Here is a 19352-nt window from a genome sequence, read left to right on the forward strand (position 1 = left end):
GGGGTACAATGTGATTGACATGTGTATGCAATGTGGGATGATTAAATCAAGCTAATTAAATATTCATCACCTCATTTACTTACCCTTTTTTGTGGTGAGACATTTGAAGTTTATTCTCTTAGTTATGTTTAAATGTACATTATTATCAACTATAGTCACCCTGCTGTGCTATAGATCTCAAAACTTATTCCTCCTATCTAACTGCAAATTTTGCACTATTTGGCCAGCAATTAAAAAACAAGGTACCTAGATTAGGGGAGGTTGGGAAGAACTGGAAAGAAGACAAAGGAGAGAAGAAAGTGATTCTAGTCTAAGGGAGAGAAATAACAGTATATATGTATAGCATCATTTCCCCAAATGTTTCATAACACGTTAACAAGTGTTATGTCTGAGGAGGATGATGCTGCTGCTGCTGATGACAGAAGATTCCATGGTGAAATAAATTGGAAAATACCAAACTTATTTGGTTTGAAGCAAGTTACGTTTACTGCAGTTCTTCTTTGAGTCTTTACTATGTTAATGTACATTACACATTTCCAAAGGAGGAAGCACAATATACAGCTTTCCTAAGTTGTCAACTGTGCAACCCTTCTTTGGGAGGACATTTTTGTATAATTAATATTTCTTGGTAAATGCTGTCCTAAAGCATGCAGTGTAGGGAAGAAGTGCTAAGTACTGAGAGTTGCTGACTGATCCTCTAACCCTGTTTTCTCTTTCTTCATCTCGGGGGAAGAATTTTTAGGAACATTCCGTTAGAATTAAATAAAAAGCCTTGTGACCCCAAAGTTGCACTGATGTGGAGTGCTGTGTCCTAGCAAAAGGTGAGAATGGCTCTGGGTAACAGGAAATGGGCAAGCAAGGCAGAATATGTGTGAGCAGATCTAGAGAATAATTAGTATTCCAGATGGGCATTGGACTGTCAAGATTCAGAAGAGGCCTGAGGACCAGCCATGGAGACACTAGTCCCTGTTGGGGTACACATGAACACAGAAAAAGCAAGGTCAGATGGACAAGGTAGAAGCCAACAATAGACAAAGTCCCACTACATCTTAACCCACTAACGATCTGGGTAGGCAGTCAAATTTTGAGATGGTTGGGTCAGTAAACAAAAACAAAAACAAGCACACAGGCAGATCTTCACAGCAAAGGAGATGTGCTGCCCCAATTCACAGACTTCTCTAGAAAGAGTAAATCCCTGGGAGAAAATGGCCTAGGGTTTCTGGAAGAAAATAATGGAGTGAGCAGGTTGGAATAAATGCTTAAGGAACACCGAAAAGAAAGCAAGTCCCATAAACTAGATAGATGCCTAATCTGGAGATTTCAGGGATCCTAGATAAAGAAAGTAGAAGGTGTTCTAAAGGAGTTCTGAAGCAGCTTCAAGCATCATCTTAAGAGAATGATCAAGGCCAGGGTCTAAAAAGAAGGAGTCCATGTAATTAGCCAGGAATGGCGAACAGGGAAAAGGGAAAGGTTCTAACTCCCCACGAACTCCCCTCTGTGCCTCAATTGGTTCTGGGTTGGGAGGGTCTTAAGAATCTAGTTGAAAAAACAAAAAGAAAAAGCTAGAAAGAATTCTATAAACCTTCCCAGTAACTACTTTAAAGTCAAGTATCAGGCATTATAGATGTCTATATGGGAAAAACTGCCCTTCAAAAATCATGGAATGGTGCCAAGTATGACGCCACCTGGACAAAGCAGTTAAGTGGAAAAACCAACGGACTATGAGAAAGGAAATCTCAATTCTAGTTACATCTCCAGCACAACTCATCATAATCAAAGGATTCTTTTTTCCTAACCTCTCAAAGGAGGATACGAATCTCACCCTCAACTTCCTCACTGAGCGGGAGATTCAAGTGAAATGTGAACACAGATTGAACAATCTAAAAGCTAAATAGAAGGCATTATTGTTTTCAAGAACTATTTATCTTTGGAGAATCGTCAGACATATGATTGATAAGGTTGGATTGTTCTTTGAAAGAAGAAAAATGTGGTATCAGGCTTTAGCTATAATGCTTATAGTACAAGGCTTTTTCTATGATCTTTTTCCCCATATTCTGAAATTAATTTTCAGAAAATAAGGAAAAAAGAGAAAATGTATCCAACTTAGTTGGGTTCCTCAGAAACCAGAGTAGAGACTGTTGTACCACGTTTTCTACGAACTGATTTTCAGAGTTTTCTTTCTGGATTGTGTCATCAATACACAGAGCCTGTGGTAAATTTGATACTGGTTTCATCAATTCACAAAATCAGTATATTTCAAAGAAAAACATAAAGGAGATAAGAGACATTTAAATATAAGCACAGGCCGGGCCCGGGGCTCACGCCTGTAATCCCAGCACTTTGGGAGGCTGAGGTGGGTGTATCACGAGGCCAGGAGTTCAAGACAAGCCTGATCAATATGGTCAAACCCTGTCTCTACTAAAAATACAAAAATTAGCTGGGTGTGGTGGCACGCACCTGTAGTCCCAGTTACTCAGGAGGCTGAGGCAGGAGAATGGCTTGAACCTGGGAGGTGGAGGTTGCAGTGAGCCAAGACTGCACCACTGCACTTTAGCCTGAGTTACAGAGTGAGACTCCATCTCAATCAATCAATCAATCAATCAAAGCACAGCAAGAATTTCCAGTTAAATCTCAGATACTCTGGGATGGATTACTTCTAACACATATGTAAGAAAGAATAAATCACTCAGTTATTAAGAGATGTATCCTGATCCACCTCCTTTGGTAATAACAGTATTTTAAATAATATCTCCATAGATAACAATCTCTAGTACCTTTCCTAGACTGAAATTTCAGCATAGCCATCCCATGTATATGCTAAAAGATCAACTGCAATTTAAATCACTTTTATCATGATCAATGAGGTCACGGTGACGAGTCCAGACATCAGTGCACGAGAAGAAAAGAAAATAAAAGGCAAGCTCATGGGTTCGCCAATTGTAAATATACTTATAGCAAGCTCTATGTAACTAACAGCAACTTTTTAGGATTGAAGTTTGGAATCATGACACAGTGAGGACCCTTCATTCATAAATATCAGGGAACCTGAATGAATATAAGATGTTCATCCTGAATGTAGCTGGTATATTCTCAGGCCAAATCTAAGAACACGGGGCTCACCGTTTATAGGGTTATTTAACTTCGCAGCTCTGCCCTCCTAGGAATATGCCCTTTCCAGAAAAAAAATAAAAGTTTAGATGAAAAAGGAGTCACTACGTAACTACTATCCAAGTGAGAATACTTGTCCTGTTTTCTAAGATTTAAATTACTTTTTTAATAGAGAACGCTGATCAAGAATTGACAATAGCTACTGGACCTTCTTACCCTCAAAGTTATTTTGGAAAAGTGTCAAACCAAAACAATTTTTAAACAGTACAATGAACACCATTTATGCCTTTCACCTAGATTCACCAACTGCCAACATTTCCTCCATATTAGCTTTATCTGTGTGTATATGTTCTCCAGTGATGTTAAATTTGCTAATAAATTGCAGACCCATGACCCTTTACCACTACGTATTTCATCATGCAGCTCCTAAGAACAAGAACACACACAGACATAACCATAACACCACTGTCCCTCTCAAGAAATCTAACATCGATATATAATATTTAAGATATAGTTTATACTAAAATGTCTCTAATTGTTCCAATAATGCCTTTTACGGATTGCCATTATTTCTCATTTTTCCAATTCAGGCTCTTGTACTGCAGTTAGTTATTTCTTTAGTATTCCTTAATCCAGAACAGACTGTCTACCTTCTTTTGGATTTCATGACATTGCCATTTTTTGATGAGTCCAATTTTTGTTTTTAGAATTTGGATTTGTCTAATTATTCATGATTATATTCAGTTAGTTAATACTTTGTGCAGCAAAATACACAGGTGATGTTATATCCTTCTCAATATATCACATCGGGAGGCAGACGACGTCAGTATATCCATTATTCGTGATGTTAAGTTTGATCACTCGGTTAAAGTAACATATGCTAGATTTCTCCACTATCAAAGTATATTTTCCCTTTTAAATTATTAAGTAACCTGATATACTCTTGAGACTGTGGACTTTGTTTACCAACAATCTTTCATCCAATGGTTTTAGTATTCACTGATGATCTCTACCTCAATCATTACACATGTGATTTTAAAAATGGAGATTTTCTATCATTCTTTCTGCGTTTACAAACTGGCAATCCTGAAATATCACTGGAAACTCATGGATTCTTCATTTTTAAGGCATTATGATTCATCAGCATTATTGTTCTTTGTAATATTCAAAGAGTCCCAAAATTGGCGAGTAGGACACCTGAAGGCTACATCTTTTGTGATATCTCCATCAGCTTTTGAGTACTTTCTTGCCTTGTTATTGCCCTGCAAAAGCCATCCCTTCACAGAGCCTTTGTGGGGAAAAGAACGAGAGATCAGTTGGTTACCATGTCTATATAGAAGGAAGTAGACATAAAAAACTCCATTTAGTTCTGTATTTGAGATGCTGTTAATCTGTGACCTTACCTTCAACTTTGTCCTTGCAAGAGACATGTGCAAAGGTGACTTAGGTTAAAAGGATTTTGGACGGTGCAGAATGTGCCTTGTTAAACAAGTGCCTAAAGGCTGCTTATGGTTAAAGGTCATCAACATTCTCTTAAATCTCAAGAAAGAGAAAAACATTTGTCTCCTGCCCCTCCCTGGGCAATGGAACATCTCCGGGTAACACCCATTGTGCGTTCTGTTTACTGAGCAAGGAGAAAACCACCTTTAGGAATAAGGTGGGGCTTGCTGGAGCAATACTGCTAAAAGGTTTATGGAGATGTTCGCATATGCATCTCAAGGCACAGCATTTTCCTTTAAACTTATTCATGTCACAGGGATTTTTGTTCATATGTCTTACTGCTGATTTCCTCCCTACCATAGTCCTATTGTCCAGTCACTCCCTTATCTTTTTGATGGTAAAGATAATTGTCAATAAATACTAAGGGAACTCAGAGACCGGGGCCGGCGTGGGTCCTCTGTAAGCTGAGCGCCGGTCCCCTGGGCCCCGCTTTTCTTTCTCTACACTTTGTCTCTGTGTTTTATTCCTTTTCTCAAGTCTTTCGTTTCCACCTAACGAGAAACACCCACAAGTGTGGAGGGGCAGGCCACCCCTTCAAGCCTTGGTTATTTTTATTGAGAATGGTATTTAAAGCCACCTTCTGGGTGCCAAATATGATCACTGCTATTAGGTATCATTGCTTCTAAGTCTTTTTAAAAAATATATGTCTAATACAATTCATCAGTTCATGTATAAATCAGTAAGAAAACATTACACAATTAATAAGAAAAATGGGAAATTCTATTCCCACCTAGCATGTAGGAAAGTACAAAGAACACTGTCCCACCCTAAAAATGAGAAAAAGCCAGATAATCTACAAAATCATAACTTTAAAAAAGCTTATCAGAGAGCTAAGATTCAAGATGACCAACTAACATGAATTCAAAAAAAGACAAGCTACTCTAATAGGGTGATGAGATATGAGAACAGTTTCACCTTTGGGAGGGCATGAGAGGAAGAGGTGGCCACCATACACACAGGTAAAAATCACTATCCTAAGTATTTTATATTTGTTTATATTTATTAACTCTTTTAATATTCAAGACAACCATATGAGGTAGATGAACTACTTGTGGACCAAAGGTCATCAATAGATGAACTACATACAGCCTGGGCAACAAAGTGAGACCCCATCTATACAAAAAAATCTTTGTAAAAAATTAGACAGGCATGGTGCTGTGGGTCTGTAGTCCTAGCTACTTAGGAGGCTGAAGCAGGAAGATCCCTTGAGCCCAGGAGTTGGAGGTTGCAATGAGCTATGATCGTGCCACTGCACTCCAGCCTCGGTGACAGAGTGAGATCCTGTCTCAAAAAAATAAATAAATAAAATAAAGGAACTAAAAATAGCAATACAATTATATTGCGAGTAGATAGAGAGCAATTCTTACATATCTCACAGATGTTGCAGGTTCGGTTCCAGACCACTGCAATAAAGTGAGTATCGCAATAAAATGAGTCACAGGAACTTCTTGGTTTTCCAGTGCATATAAAAGGTATGTTTATATTATACTAGTCTATTGAGTGTGCAACAGCATTACATCAAAAAAAGCATGTACCTTAACTTAAAAAAATGCTAACATTAAATGCTAAATTTAAAAATGCTAACAATTATCTGAGCTTTCAGCAAGTCCTAATCTCTTTGCTGTGGAGGGTCTTGCCTCTATGTTGATGGCTGCTGACTGATCAGGGTGGTGGTTGCTGAAGGTTGGGGTGGATGGGACAATTTCTTAAAGTAAGACAGCAATGAAGTTTGCAATATCGGACTCATCCTTTCATGAAAGATTTATCTGCAGGATATATGCAGTTTGATAGCATGTGACTTACAGCAGAAATTCTCCCAAAGTTGGAGTCAGTCTTCTCAATCCCTGCCAATGCTTTGTCAACTAAGTTTATGTAATATTTTAAATCCTTTTTGTCATTTCAACAAGGTTCACGGCATCCTCATCAGAAGTATATTCCATCTCAAGAAATCACTTTCTTTGCCCGTCCATAAGAAACAACTCTTCATTCAAATTTTACAAGATTGTAGCATTTCAATCACATCTTCAGGTTCCACTTCTAATTCCAGTTCTCTTGTTATTTCTATGACATCTGCAGTTCCTTCCTCCACTGAAATCTTGAACCCCTTAAAGTCATCCATGAGGGTTGGAATCAACTTCTTTCAAACTTCTGTTAACACTGTTATTTTGACCTCCTCCCATGAATCATCAATGTTTGTAATGGCATCTAGAATGGTGAATCGTTTCCAGAAGGTTTTCAATTTATTTTGCCCAGATACATCAGATGAGTCACTATATCTATGACAGCTGGGATTATCGGCCCACACCACCATGCCTGTCTAATTTTTTACAAAGTTTTTTTTTTATAGCTGGGGTCTCACTTTGTTGCCAAAACTGTAGTTCACCTATTGATGACCTTTGGTCCACAATTTATTTCTTAAATAATAAAACTTGAAAGTTGAAATTATTCCTTGATCCATGAGATGCAGGATGAATGTCTGTTAGCAGGCAAGAAAACATTAATCTCCTTGTACATATCCATCAGGGCTCTCGGGTGGTCAGGTGCTTGTTAATAAGAAGTAATATTTTGATATGAATTGTTTTTTCTGAGCAGTGGGTCTCAACAGTGGGCCTAAAATATTCAGTGAACTATGCTGTAATCAAATGTGCTATCACCCAGGATTTGTTCTTCCAGTTACACAGCATAAGCAGAGTAGATGCAGCATAATTTTTAAAGGCCCTAGGACTTTTGGAATGGTAAATGAGCACTGGCTTGAACTTAAAAGTCACCAGCTGCAGTAGTTTTTAACAAGAGAGTCAGCCTGTCCCAAACTTTGAAGCCAGCCATTGACTTCCCGTCTCTAGCTATGAAAGTCTGAGATGGCACATTCTTCCAATAAAAGGCTGTTTTGTCTACACAGAAAATCTGTTGTTTAGTACGGGTACCTCTGTCAATCATCTTAGCTAGATCTTCTGGATAACTTGCAGCACCTTCTCCATCAGCTAATTGCTGCTCCACCTTGCACTTTATGTTAGGAGAAGGGCTTCTTTCCTTAAACCTCATGAACCAACCTCTGTTAGGTTTAAACGTTTCTTCTGCAGCCTCTTCACTTAACTTAGCCTTCATAAAATTGAAGAGAGTTAGGGCCTTGCCCTGGATTAGGCTGTGGCTTAAGGGAATGTTGTGGCTGATTTGGTCTTCTATCCAGACCACTAAAACTTTCTAATTTCTTTCTTTCTTTCTTTCTTTTTTAGATGGAGTTTCGCTCTTATTGCCCAGGCTGGAGTGCAATGGCGCGATCTTGGCTCACCGCAACCTCTGCCTCCCGGGTTCAAGCAATTCTCCTGCCTCAGCCTCCCAAGTACCTGAGATTACAGGCATGTGCCACCACACCCAACTAATTTTGTATTTTTAGTAGAGATGGGGTTTCTCCATGTTGATCAGGCTGGTCTCTAACTCCCAACGTCAGGTGATCCACCCATCTCAGCCTCCCAAAGTGCTGGGATTACAGGTGTGAGCCACTGTACCGGGCCACACTTTCTTATCATTCATATGCTCAGTGTAGTAGCACTATAAGTTCCTTCAAGAACTTTTCCTTTGCATTCACAACTTGGCTATTTGGCATGAGGCCTGGTTTTCAGCCTATCTCAACTTTTAACATGCCTTTCTTACTAAGCATAACTATTCCTAGCTTTTTTTTTTTTTTTTTTTTTTTTTTTAATGCCCAGCTAATTTTTGTATTTTTAGTAGAGATGGGGTTTCACCATGTTGGCCAGGCTGGTCTTTAACTCCTGACCTCAAGTGATCCGCCTGCCACGACCTCCCAAAGTGCTGGAATTACAGGTGTGAGCCACCGTGCCTGGATTCATCTATAGCTTTTGATTTAAAGTGAGAGACAGGTGTCTCTTCTTTATGTGAACACTTAGAGGCTAAGTAGGGTTATTAATTCGCCTAATTTCAATATTGTTGTGTCAGAGGGAACAGAGATAGGTAGGGAAATGGCTGTTTGGTGGAGCAGTCAACGCACATATTTAATTAAGTTTGCTATTATATGTGGGCACAATTCATGGTGCCCCAAACAATTGCAATAGTAACATCAAAGATCACTGATCACAGATCACCATAACAATATAGTAATGATGAAAAAGTTTGAGGTATCATGAGGATTACCAAAATGTGACACAGAGTCATGACGTGAGCACGTGCTGTTGGAAAAATGACACTGGTAGACTTGCTTGGGGCAGGCAGGGTTGCCACAGACGTTCAATTCGTAAAAAGCACAATATCTGTGAAATGCAATAAGGTGAAGTGTAATAAAATGAGGTATGCCTGTAAAACAAAGAGGTCAAAGATAAGGTCTAAAACTGATACATCAAAAAGTAGTTAAAATTAACCAGGTGTGGAGGTGGGTGCCTGTAATTTCAGCTACTTGGGATGCTGAGACAGGAGAATTGCTTAAACTCGGGAGGCAGAGGTTGCAGTGATCTGAGATTGTGCCACTGCACTCCAGCCTGGGCGACAGACCAAGACTCCGTCTCAAAAAAAAAAAGTAGTTAAGTATACTTAACACTACTGAACTGTATACTTAAAAATGACTACAATGGTAAATATTATGTTTTTAGCCACATTTTAAAAATAGGAGCAACAGCATATTAGTAATAACAACTAGAATTAACAGGTAAAATTAATTTTCTCTGGGGACTAATACTTGGGGTAGGAATGGAAGAGCAACTATTGTTTTCATTATGACCTCATTTGAACTGCTACAGTTTATTTTCTTTAAAATGTAAGTGAGTATTACTTTCACAGTTTTTTCAATATGTGATGAAAAGATTTACCTTGATCTGCAAGACATCAAGTGGAACTGTCTCTCCTTTCACAATGGCAAGTGTGGCATCAGTAATGTGTCTAAAAGAGAGAAGGAAATGATCATATTGTGAAAAAGAGGCAACATCTCCCCCGCCACACTGCCACATGCACTCATGCACAAACACACACACACATCTCTCTCTCTCTCTCCCCCTCTCTCTCTCTTCCTCTTGCCCAAAGTACTAGTAGTTTATAGGGACTCAAAGAGAAAGCTTTGGCAAGGAGAAGTTCATACAAGACACCGATCATTTATTCATTTAACATTTACTGAATCTCTACATTGTGCCTAACTCCTATTTACCATTGGAGAATATGATACTTAAATAATAACAACATTTTTTATTCATTGTAAAAAATTCAGGCATTTCCAAAAACAGTATTTATTCTTGCTCTAACAGCCAGAAGAGTAACTAAAGAGCAGGACTTGTTATAGTTATCTTAGCAAAATATAATCCAGAACCTGAGACATATTTCTGTTATTTTCCAGGACTACTAGGATGCGCTTCATTTTAATTGCTGATTCTTTTGAACACAGACTGTTCTTATCCACATTCTAAGAGTCATTTGGAAAGCCTATAGGTTAAAAAAATTATTCATCAAAAGGCATGTACTATTGACATCCATGTAGCACATGTGAAACTATGCCAGGCTGAGAAGCAGTTCTAGAGTTTGTCATTTATTAGATCTAAGGTTAGACACACATAAACATACAATAGTGCACAAAAGAAATTTTGGATCAACAAGTGGCTACACAGTAAGATATTGCTGTCTCTCAGAGCAAACGAGTGCACCCACACCAAGCGCTTCCTTGCCCAGCGTGCCCGCCCCTCCTGGAAACAGTCTGCAGTCTCTGCGCATGGCTGGCTATTCTCTTCCTTCAGCTCTGAGCTGAACTATCACCACCTCAGAGGCCTATCCCAGCCAGCCTAGACGGATGTCCTTCCCTAACCTCCATCACTGAACTGCACTCATAACTCTCCACAGTAGACAGATCACAATTTAGGATATGTATTTCTTTATTTACTTTACCATCTGTCTCCTCTGGAGATCGAAAGTTCTACAAGGTTAGTGATACGTTACACCCATTTATTGACCAGTATAAAACCTACACCTAGCACAGTGCATGGCACATAATAGGCATTTAACATTTGCTGAATGTATTATTTTATTCTGTAAAATTTCCAGCAAATACAAGAGTACAAATGATTATACCATGAACCCATACATTCCTCATCCAGCCTCAACAATGACCAACTCATGGCCAATCTTATTTCCTTCTACATCCCCCACTCATTGCCCCCTACTCTGTATCAATTAAAGCAATCCTAGATATTTTAACACTTCATCCATAAATTATTATGTACTCCAAAAGACAAAAACTTTTTTTAAAAAATGTGAAATATTATTTTCATACCTAAAACATTAAACAATTCATTTATATAAAAATATACTTAGTCAACATTCAAATTTCCCCAACTAATTCATAAGTATTTTAGTTTCTTTGTTCAAATCAGGATCCAAATAAGATGTATGACTTGCAATTGGCTTATAGATTTCAGGTCTCTTCAAATTTATTGAGTCCCTCTCCTCTTCTCTTCCCTACTTCAGGAAACAGGTTGTTATCTTACTGAGTTTCTAAAGTTTGGATTTTACTGATTGAATCCCTGTGGTATTAACATGCATCTCCATTCCCTGTATTTCCTGAAAACATTGTCTAGGAGGGAAAATCTGTAACATATTTGGCTTTAAGCTTTTGGCAAAAATAGTCCATATGGTGGTATGTACTTCCACCACGAAGTACCTGGTAGCTGCTTGACTCTCCTTTTGTGATGGTGATCAATAATCATTGCCTAGAGTAATTAAGACTTGCAAACTGGTAATCTTTTAATTCTCTTATTCCTTCTAGTTTATTATCTGGTCTGCAAAGAGAAACTTTCCCTCATTCATAATTTGGATATCCTGAAACGCTGGTCATATAAGAAAGTCAGAATACTTTTTAAACTTTTTAAAAATCAGTTTTCAAAATAAGTTGATTTCCTAGTATCCTCCAAAAGTGACCAGTTTTTCATTTTTATTTACCTAGTATCACTATGACCTCATTTGGTGATTTAAATATATTTGATATATCTTAATACATTACAGTTATTTGCCTTATTGATATTCAAATTGTCCCAAGTCAATGCATTTTACTGGTGGGATACAAGCATCAATATACAATTAGAATGAATGATGAGAAAGAATAACCACACAAAGTCCATATCAATATTATCCAAACTAAGGAGAAACTAACAGCTTTTCCTTAATGCTTACTTAAGCAAGTTGAATTATCTAAGTTTGAAAGAACTTCTGTGATTTTTTAAAAACTTTTTTTTAAGACTTTGTTTTCTTAGAGCAGTCTTAGGTTCATAGCAAAATTGGGGAAGGTACAGGGATTTCCCATATACTGCTCCCCAACATGTGCACAGCCTTCCCTAGTATCAACATCTCCACCAACATGGTACATTTGTTACAATTAATGAACCTACATTGACACATCATTACTACCCAAAGTCCACTGTTTGTAACACAGGAACAGAAAACCAAACACTGCATGTTCTCACTGGTAAGTAGAGCTGAACAATGAGAACACACGGACACAGGGCGGGGAACAACACACACCAGGGCCTGTTTTGGGGGTGAGGCGGAGGGAGGAAGAGCATCAGGACAAATAGCTAATGCATGTGGGGCTTAATACCCAGATGACGGGTTGATGGGTGCAGCAAACCACCATGACACGTTTACCTATGTAACAAACCTGCACGTTCTGCACATGTATCTCAGAACTTAAAATAAAATTTAAAAAGTCCACAGTTTGCACTAGGGTTCACTGTTAGTGTTGTACATTCTGTAGGTCCGGATAAATGTATAATGACATGTATATACCATTAGAGTATCACACAGAGCATTTCCACTGCCTTAAAAATCCTCTGTGCTCCAGCTTTTTATACCCAAACCTTAACCCCTGGCAACCACTCATCTTTTTATTGTCTCCATAGTTTTGCGTTTTCCAAATGTCATATAATTAAAATCATACAATATGTAGTTTTTTCAGACTGACTTATTTCACTTAATAACTGCATTTGAGGTGTTTTCATATTATTTCATGGCTTGATACCTCAATTCTTTTTATTGTTGGATAATATTCCATTATCTGAATGTACCACACTTTATTAATCCATTCACCTACAGGTTATTTTTTCCTGTGTGAGTTTTGGCAAACTGTGTCTTTGCAAGAGTTGGTTCATTTCATCTAAGTTATCAAATTTTTGGGTATGGAGTTGTTCACACTATTGCTTTATTATCTTTATAGTGTCCATAGTATTACAAGCGATAGCCTCTGCAGTGATGTCCTCTCTTTCATTTCTAGTATTAGTAATTTGTATCCTTTTTTCTTAGCCTGACTAGAAACTTCCTGATTTTATTGATCTTTTCCAAGAACCAGCTTTTGGATTGATTTCTTTTATTGATTTCCTGTTTTCAATTTCATTGATTTCTGCTCTAATTTGTATTACAGTCAGCCCTCCACATCCATCTGCATTCATGGATTCAACCAACTGGATGAAAGTTATTTTTTTAAACATTGTATCTATACGGAATACTAGACATTTTCTTGTAATGATTCCCTAAACAATACAGTATAACAATTATTTGCGTAGCATTTATATCATATTAGGTATTATAAGTAATTTAGAGGTGATTTAAAGTATATGGGAGGATGTGCATAGGTCATATGCAAATGGTACTTCATTTTATATTGGAGACTTGAACATCTGTGGATTTTGGTCTCTTTGGAAGGTCCTGGGACCATCCCCCATGGATACTGAGGGACAACTGTATTCTGCTCTTCTGTTTACTTTGGATTTAATTTGCTCTTTTTTCTTGTTTCCAAAGGGGGAAGCTTAAATTATTGATCTTTCTTCTTTTCTAATATATACAATTAATGCTACACATTTCAAAGCCATGCTTTTGCTGCATCCCACAACTTTTGATAAGTTCTGTTTTCATTTTCTCTCAGTTCAAAATATTTTTAAATTTCTCTTGAAACTTCTTCTTTGATCCATGTGTTATTTTGAGGCATGTTTTATAATCTCCATGGATTTAGGAATTTTCTAGTTATCTTTCTGTTACTGATTTCTAGTTTAATTCCATGTGGCCTAAGAGCAGACAGTGTGTGATTTCCATTTTTAAAAATTTGTTAGGTGTGTTTTATGGCCCAGAATGCGGTCTATCTTAGTGAATGGTCCATGTGAGCTTGTGAAGAATGTGTATTCTGTTGTTGTTGGATGAAGGAGTCTAGGTGTCAACTGTAACTTTTTGACTGATAGTGTTGTTGAGTTCAACTATGTCCTCACTGATCTTCTGCCTGCTGGATCTGTCCATTTCTGATAAAGGGATCTTGAAGTCTCCAACTATGGTAGTGAATTCATCTTGCAGTTCCACTAGTTTTTGCCTCATGTAGTTTGACATTGTGTTGTTAGGCACATACACTTAATAAGGACTGGTTCATCTTCTTGAATAACTGATCCCCTTATCATCATGTAATGCTCTTCTTTATCCATGATAACTTCCCTTGCTTTGAAGTCTGCTCTGTCTGAAATTAATATAGATAACCTTATTTTCTCTTTATTAATGTTAACATGGTACTTTTTTCTTCAGCCATTTACTTTTAATCTGCAAGTGTCTTTATATTTAGTTAGTTTCTTATAGACAACATACAAACTGGGTCTCGTTTTTTATGCACTCTGACAATCGCTATCTTTTAATTGTACATTTAGACCACAGATATTCAAAGAGATTATTGAAACAGTTGCACTAATATCTACCATATTTGCTTTTTCTAGTTGTTACCCTTTTCTTTCCTCCTATTTTTGTCTTTTTTTTTGCCTTTTGTGATTCTAACTGAACATTTTATACAGTTCCATTTTCTCTCCTGTCTTAGCATATCAGTTACACTCCTTTTTAACTTTTGTTAGTGGTTGGAATATACATATACAACGAATCCAAGTCTTTTCAAGTAACACTATGTCACTCCATTGGTAGTGTGAGTATATTTATTTGATATAATAAAATAATTCTAATTTCTCTCTTGTATCATTGGTGTCATTTCACTTATATTTAAAAACATATATGACATATACATAAGCATGCACAAGTGAATACATTGTTGTTACTGTTGTTTTGAACAAACTGTTACCTGTTAGATCAATTAAGAAAAATGAAAGATTTTATTTTACCTTACTTATTTCTTCAGTGGCCTTCCATTCTTTACATAGAGCCAAATTTTTTACCTTTACCATTTTTCTTCCCTTCAAAGAACTTCTTTTAACATTTCTTGCAAGATAGATAAATTCCCTCTATTTTTGTTTGTCTGAGAAAATCTATTCTCCTTTTCTTTTGAAGGATAATGTTGCAGGGTACAGAATTCTAGGATGGTAGCCTTTTCCTCTCAATACTTTAAATTTTCCACTCTCCTCTCCTTTACTTGCATGATTTCTGAGGAGAAGTTGGATATAATTCTTATCTTTTTTCTTCTAAAAGTCAAGTCCTTTTGTCCTCTGGCTTCTTTTGGGATTTTTTTCTTTATCTGATTTTCTGTAATTTGGAAATGATATGCTTCAGTGTGATTTCTTTGGTATTCATTCTGTGTGGTGTTCTCAGAGCTTGCTGAATCTGTGGTTTGGTGTCTGACATTAATCTGGAGAAATTATCAGTTATTACTGTTTCAAATATTTCTTCTCTTTCTTTTCTTTCTGATATTCCCATTATAAGTACATCTTTTGTAGTTGTCCCAGAGGCCGGGGGATATTCTGTTTTTTTCCTTTTTCTCTTTGCTTTTTGCTTTTCAAAGTTTCTATTGAGATATCATCCAGCTCAAAGGTTCTTTCCTCAGCTATGTCCAGTCTACTAGTAAGCCCATCAAAGGCATTCGTCATTCCTGTTAGTATCTTTGATCTCTAGCACTTCTTTTTGATTCTTTCTTAGGGCTTCCATTTCTCTGCTTATAGTACCCATCTGTTCTTGTATGCTGTCTGCTTTATCCATTCGACTCCTTAGTATATTAATCATCATTGTTTTAATTTCCAGTCAGCTAATTCAAACATCTTTACCACATCCGGCTCTGATGCTTGCTCTGTGTTTTTGAATTGTATTTTTTGCCTTTTAGTATGCCTTATAATTGGTAATCTGATATGACATACCAGGTATAATGAACTGCTAGTAAATAGGCCTTTAGTACGGTAGGGGTAATGTGTGAAGGGAGGGGAAGCAATGATTAGGTCTCAGGCTTTAATGAGCCTATGTCTCTGGACTTTGAACTTTATAAAGTGTTTCTCAGTTTTTTCTCTTCCCTAAGGTGGGACAGAATGGCTAGAGTGGGCTGGAATTGGCTTTTCCCCTCTCCCACATGCAAGGCTGCAGCTGAGTAGAATTAAGTATTTCCCTTCCCCAGTAAGTTAAACCTTCATAATGCTCCAGCAGGTTGGACTCTGGTTAACTTGTTTCTCCTGAGGACAGGCCTTGTTAAGAAGAACAGAATACTGTGGCATATTTCAAAATGGTTCCTTTTCCCCACCAGTGCCAGAAGTATAAGGCGATTTTTCTCTGATATTTATTGTGAGCTCCTGGAGGTATATCTCACAATATTGTGGGGGACTCCTTATGACTGGATCCCAGGAGACTGGGAATCCTCTCAGAGCTAATCACACTGAGCTTCAGCAATTTATCAGTTACAGTTCAGGTTTTCCTACCCTGGCACTGGTTTCCAAAGTGGTTTCCAGTATGTGTCTTTGTTAAGTCAAAATCCCCTGTATTCACCCATCTCTCCAATCTTGGGGGCAGCAGTTTGCCCTATGTCCTCCCTTCTCCTTCAGATACAAGAAGAGTTGCTGAGTTTTCAGGTTGTTCAGCTTTTTATTTATTGTTAGGACAGAGTGACAACTTCCAAGCTCCTTACATGTGGAACTGGAAACTGGAAGTGTAACTTCTTTTTTAAAGTTAGATTTATTAGGGTATGATATATACACAGTAAATTTCATACTTTTAGGTACACTGTTTTACACATTTTGACAAATGCTGCAGTCATATAACTACCACCATAACAAATATATATAATATTTTCAACATCCCAAAAAGTTCCTTCATAACCCTCCGTAGCCAATCCACTCCCCGCACCTTCAGCTCCTGACAATTACTATGTTTTCTATGTCTAGAGTTTTGCCTTTCCCAGAATGTTATAAAATAGAATCGAAAAGTATGGAGCCTTTCCAATTCAGCTTTTTTCCTTAGCATGAGCTTGAGATTCATTTACACTATTGTTTGTGAATGGATGTATCAATAGACTATCAATATTCCACTGTACGGATGTACTAGAATTTGTTTATCCATTCACTAGTTGATGGACATTGGCATTGTTCCCAGTTTTTGGCAGTTAGGAATAAAGCTACTATAAATATTCACGTATGGGTTTTTGTACGGACAGATGTCTTCATTTCTTTTGAATAAATACCTATAAGTGTGATTGCTGCTCCTATGGTAAGTATATGTTTAATTTTATAAGAAACTGCCAAACCATTTTCTAAAGTGGCTACCATTTCATATTTGCACAAATGATATCCAAGAGTTTCAGTTGCTGCATTTGATGGGTTTTTGTTTGCTTTTTTTTCTCTTGTTTATGCTGTCCTAATAGATGCATAGTGGCATCTCACGGTATATTTAATTTGCATTTCCCTAATGACTAAAGATTTTCTTTTAGAATTTTTATAGTTTTAGGTTTTATATATAGGTTTACAATCCATTTTATGCTAATTTTTATATATAGTGTGAGGTATGGATTGAAGTTTACTTTCTGTATATGTTCAACTGTTCCAATACTGTTTGTTGAAAAAAACTGTCTTTTCTATTATACAGTGAATGGCTTTGATGCCCTTGTTAAAAAATCAATTGTCCATATGTGTGTGGGTCTAATTCTGGACTCTTTCTTCTGCTGATTTATATCTCTTGTTTTGCCAACACCACACTGTTTTGATCACTGTAGCTTTAGAGTAAGTATTGGAAATAGATAGGGTAAATCCTTAAACTTTGTTGTTTTTCAAAATTATTTTGGTTATTTTACTTCCTTTTTCTATATAAATTTTAGAATCAATTTGTCAATTTCTACAAAAAGCCTTATGAAACACTGATTGGGATTGTATTGAATTTATAGATCAGTTTTGGAGAGAATGACATCTCAGTACTGAGCCTTGCAATCCATGAACACAGAAGTATCTCCGTTTACTTGGGTCTTCTTGAGTTCTCTCTTTGGTTACTTGTAGTTTCCATCATATAAATCTTACACATATTTGGTTAGATTTATCCATAAGTATTTCATGTTTTCTGTAAAGGTATATCAGTGTTAGTGTCCTATTGCCTCTATTGTTACATAGCTATATTTTGGAAAAATAAATATGGTAACTATTATTAATAAAGTAAAATTATTATTTTGTCTGGAGTTTAAGTACAACTACAAGTAGAAGTCATTTAGAAAGTACTTTAATTTCCATTTTAAAAAGGGCAGTTCCTAAACAAACAGGGCCCCACCTAATCTATTCTGCTATGTACAGAACTGGTTGATACTGTTAATTTCATAGAAATTGTTGCTGTCCCATGGTAACTGATTTGAATGACTACAAAACATTCTTTCCTTTTTTAAAAAAAAAAAAAACTTTTCCAGGTGAAGCAGTTAGCAGTAGAATAGAGGCTTATCTGTTTTGATTTATATTTGTTTTAATTATAGCATCTAGAATCAGTAATTGTAGTCAACTTATTTGTTATTTACTGTTTGTCCCCCCAAATGAATTTTTAATAAATATGAATAAAGTCTACTAGGCATAATTACACTTACCTAACTAGACCTATTCTAGCTTTTTAATAATCTTCTGAAGTACTACTAGTGTGCATTTGGTAAACACAGGTAAGAGAAACTGAGGTTCAGAGAGACTGAATGAAAGTACCAAGAGGACAAAGCCAGCATGTCACAAAATGAAATTTGTCTCCAAAGATGTGCTAACTTAACCTGTAAGGCTGCTTTGGAGGTATCAAATGGATATTAATGGATTCCCAAAGAAAAAATCCACACCTAAAATCTGGGTGCTCTACAGGCCTCCCCATCAATGTGCTCAGGACTAAATGTAAACACCTAAGGAATCAAATCCACCTAAACCAGAGTTTCTAACAAAGTTAGGTACAACTTAAGATACTTTAAAATCCCAAGATACACACGTTAACTCAAATGCTTGGGTTAAACTCTAGCTGAAACTATTATACTTTCTCATGTTTCTCTATCAACTCATTTTTACACCATTTTTTCTCTCCAATACAGATGCTACTTGGGAAGTAGGTAGCAGTTTGGAATATGAGTTTCAGTTTAGGAGAAAGTAAGTAGCACGCTCACAAGTTTAAGTTATTTTGATATGAATATATTAACTCTGAAGAAAGCTATTAGAAAGGATCCTAAAGCACTGTACTTACTCTGAACAGTATTTAACACACTGATTTAGTAAATGCCTTTGAGAGGCTGACCTTAAAAAAAAAATTGTTGTAACTCAAAAAGTCTTTTTATATTAAATTTTTTTCCTAAATTGCTTGGCAGAAGACAGCTAAAATCACAACCTATAATTTATCATTCTCCTGCCAATAACTAAAAGTTCTAAATAAAGCAGCACTGTAGCATGGAATAGCACTTTTCGGATTATCTACGTGCAACATCCCGAATTCAAAATTCTTTTTTTCCTCTGTAGTAACTATGGTACAACGAATCTTGACAGCATTGCAAAAAGCAAAGGCTTGTTCTTTTTAAACAGCCTTAGGCTCCTGCCATTTTG

The 19352-nt window shown here is 36.8% G+C and overlaps 1 protein-coding gene across 4 annotated transcripts in view; it reads right to left on the reverse strand.

Moving 5' to 3' along the window:
* Window positions 1-19352, reverse strand: part of AGK (acylglycerol kinase) — a 104076-nt gene that overhangs the window by 23356 nt on the left and 61368 nt on the right. For all 4 annotated transcript variants that reach the window (XM_033193975.1, XM_033193972.1, XM_033193973.1 and 1 more), the window contains exon 9: window positions 9426-9495. In XM_033193975.1, coding sequence (XP_033049866.1) covers window positions 9426-9495 — 70 coding nt within the window. The remainder of the gene's footprint in view (window positions 1-9425; window positions 9496-19352) is intronic.

Source organism: Trachypithecus francoisi, unplaced genomic scaffold (genome assembly GCF_009764315.1).
Source record: "Trachypithecus francoisi isolate TF-2019V2 unplaced genomic scaffold, Tfra_2.0 Lachesis_group4, whole genome shotgun sequence".
In the NCBI taxonomy this organism is placed as follows: domain Eukaryota; kingdom Metazoa; phylum Chordata; class Mammalia; order Primates; family Cercopithecidae; genus Trachypithecus; species Trachypithecus francoisi.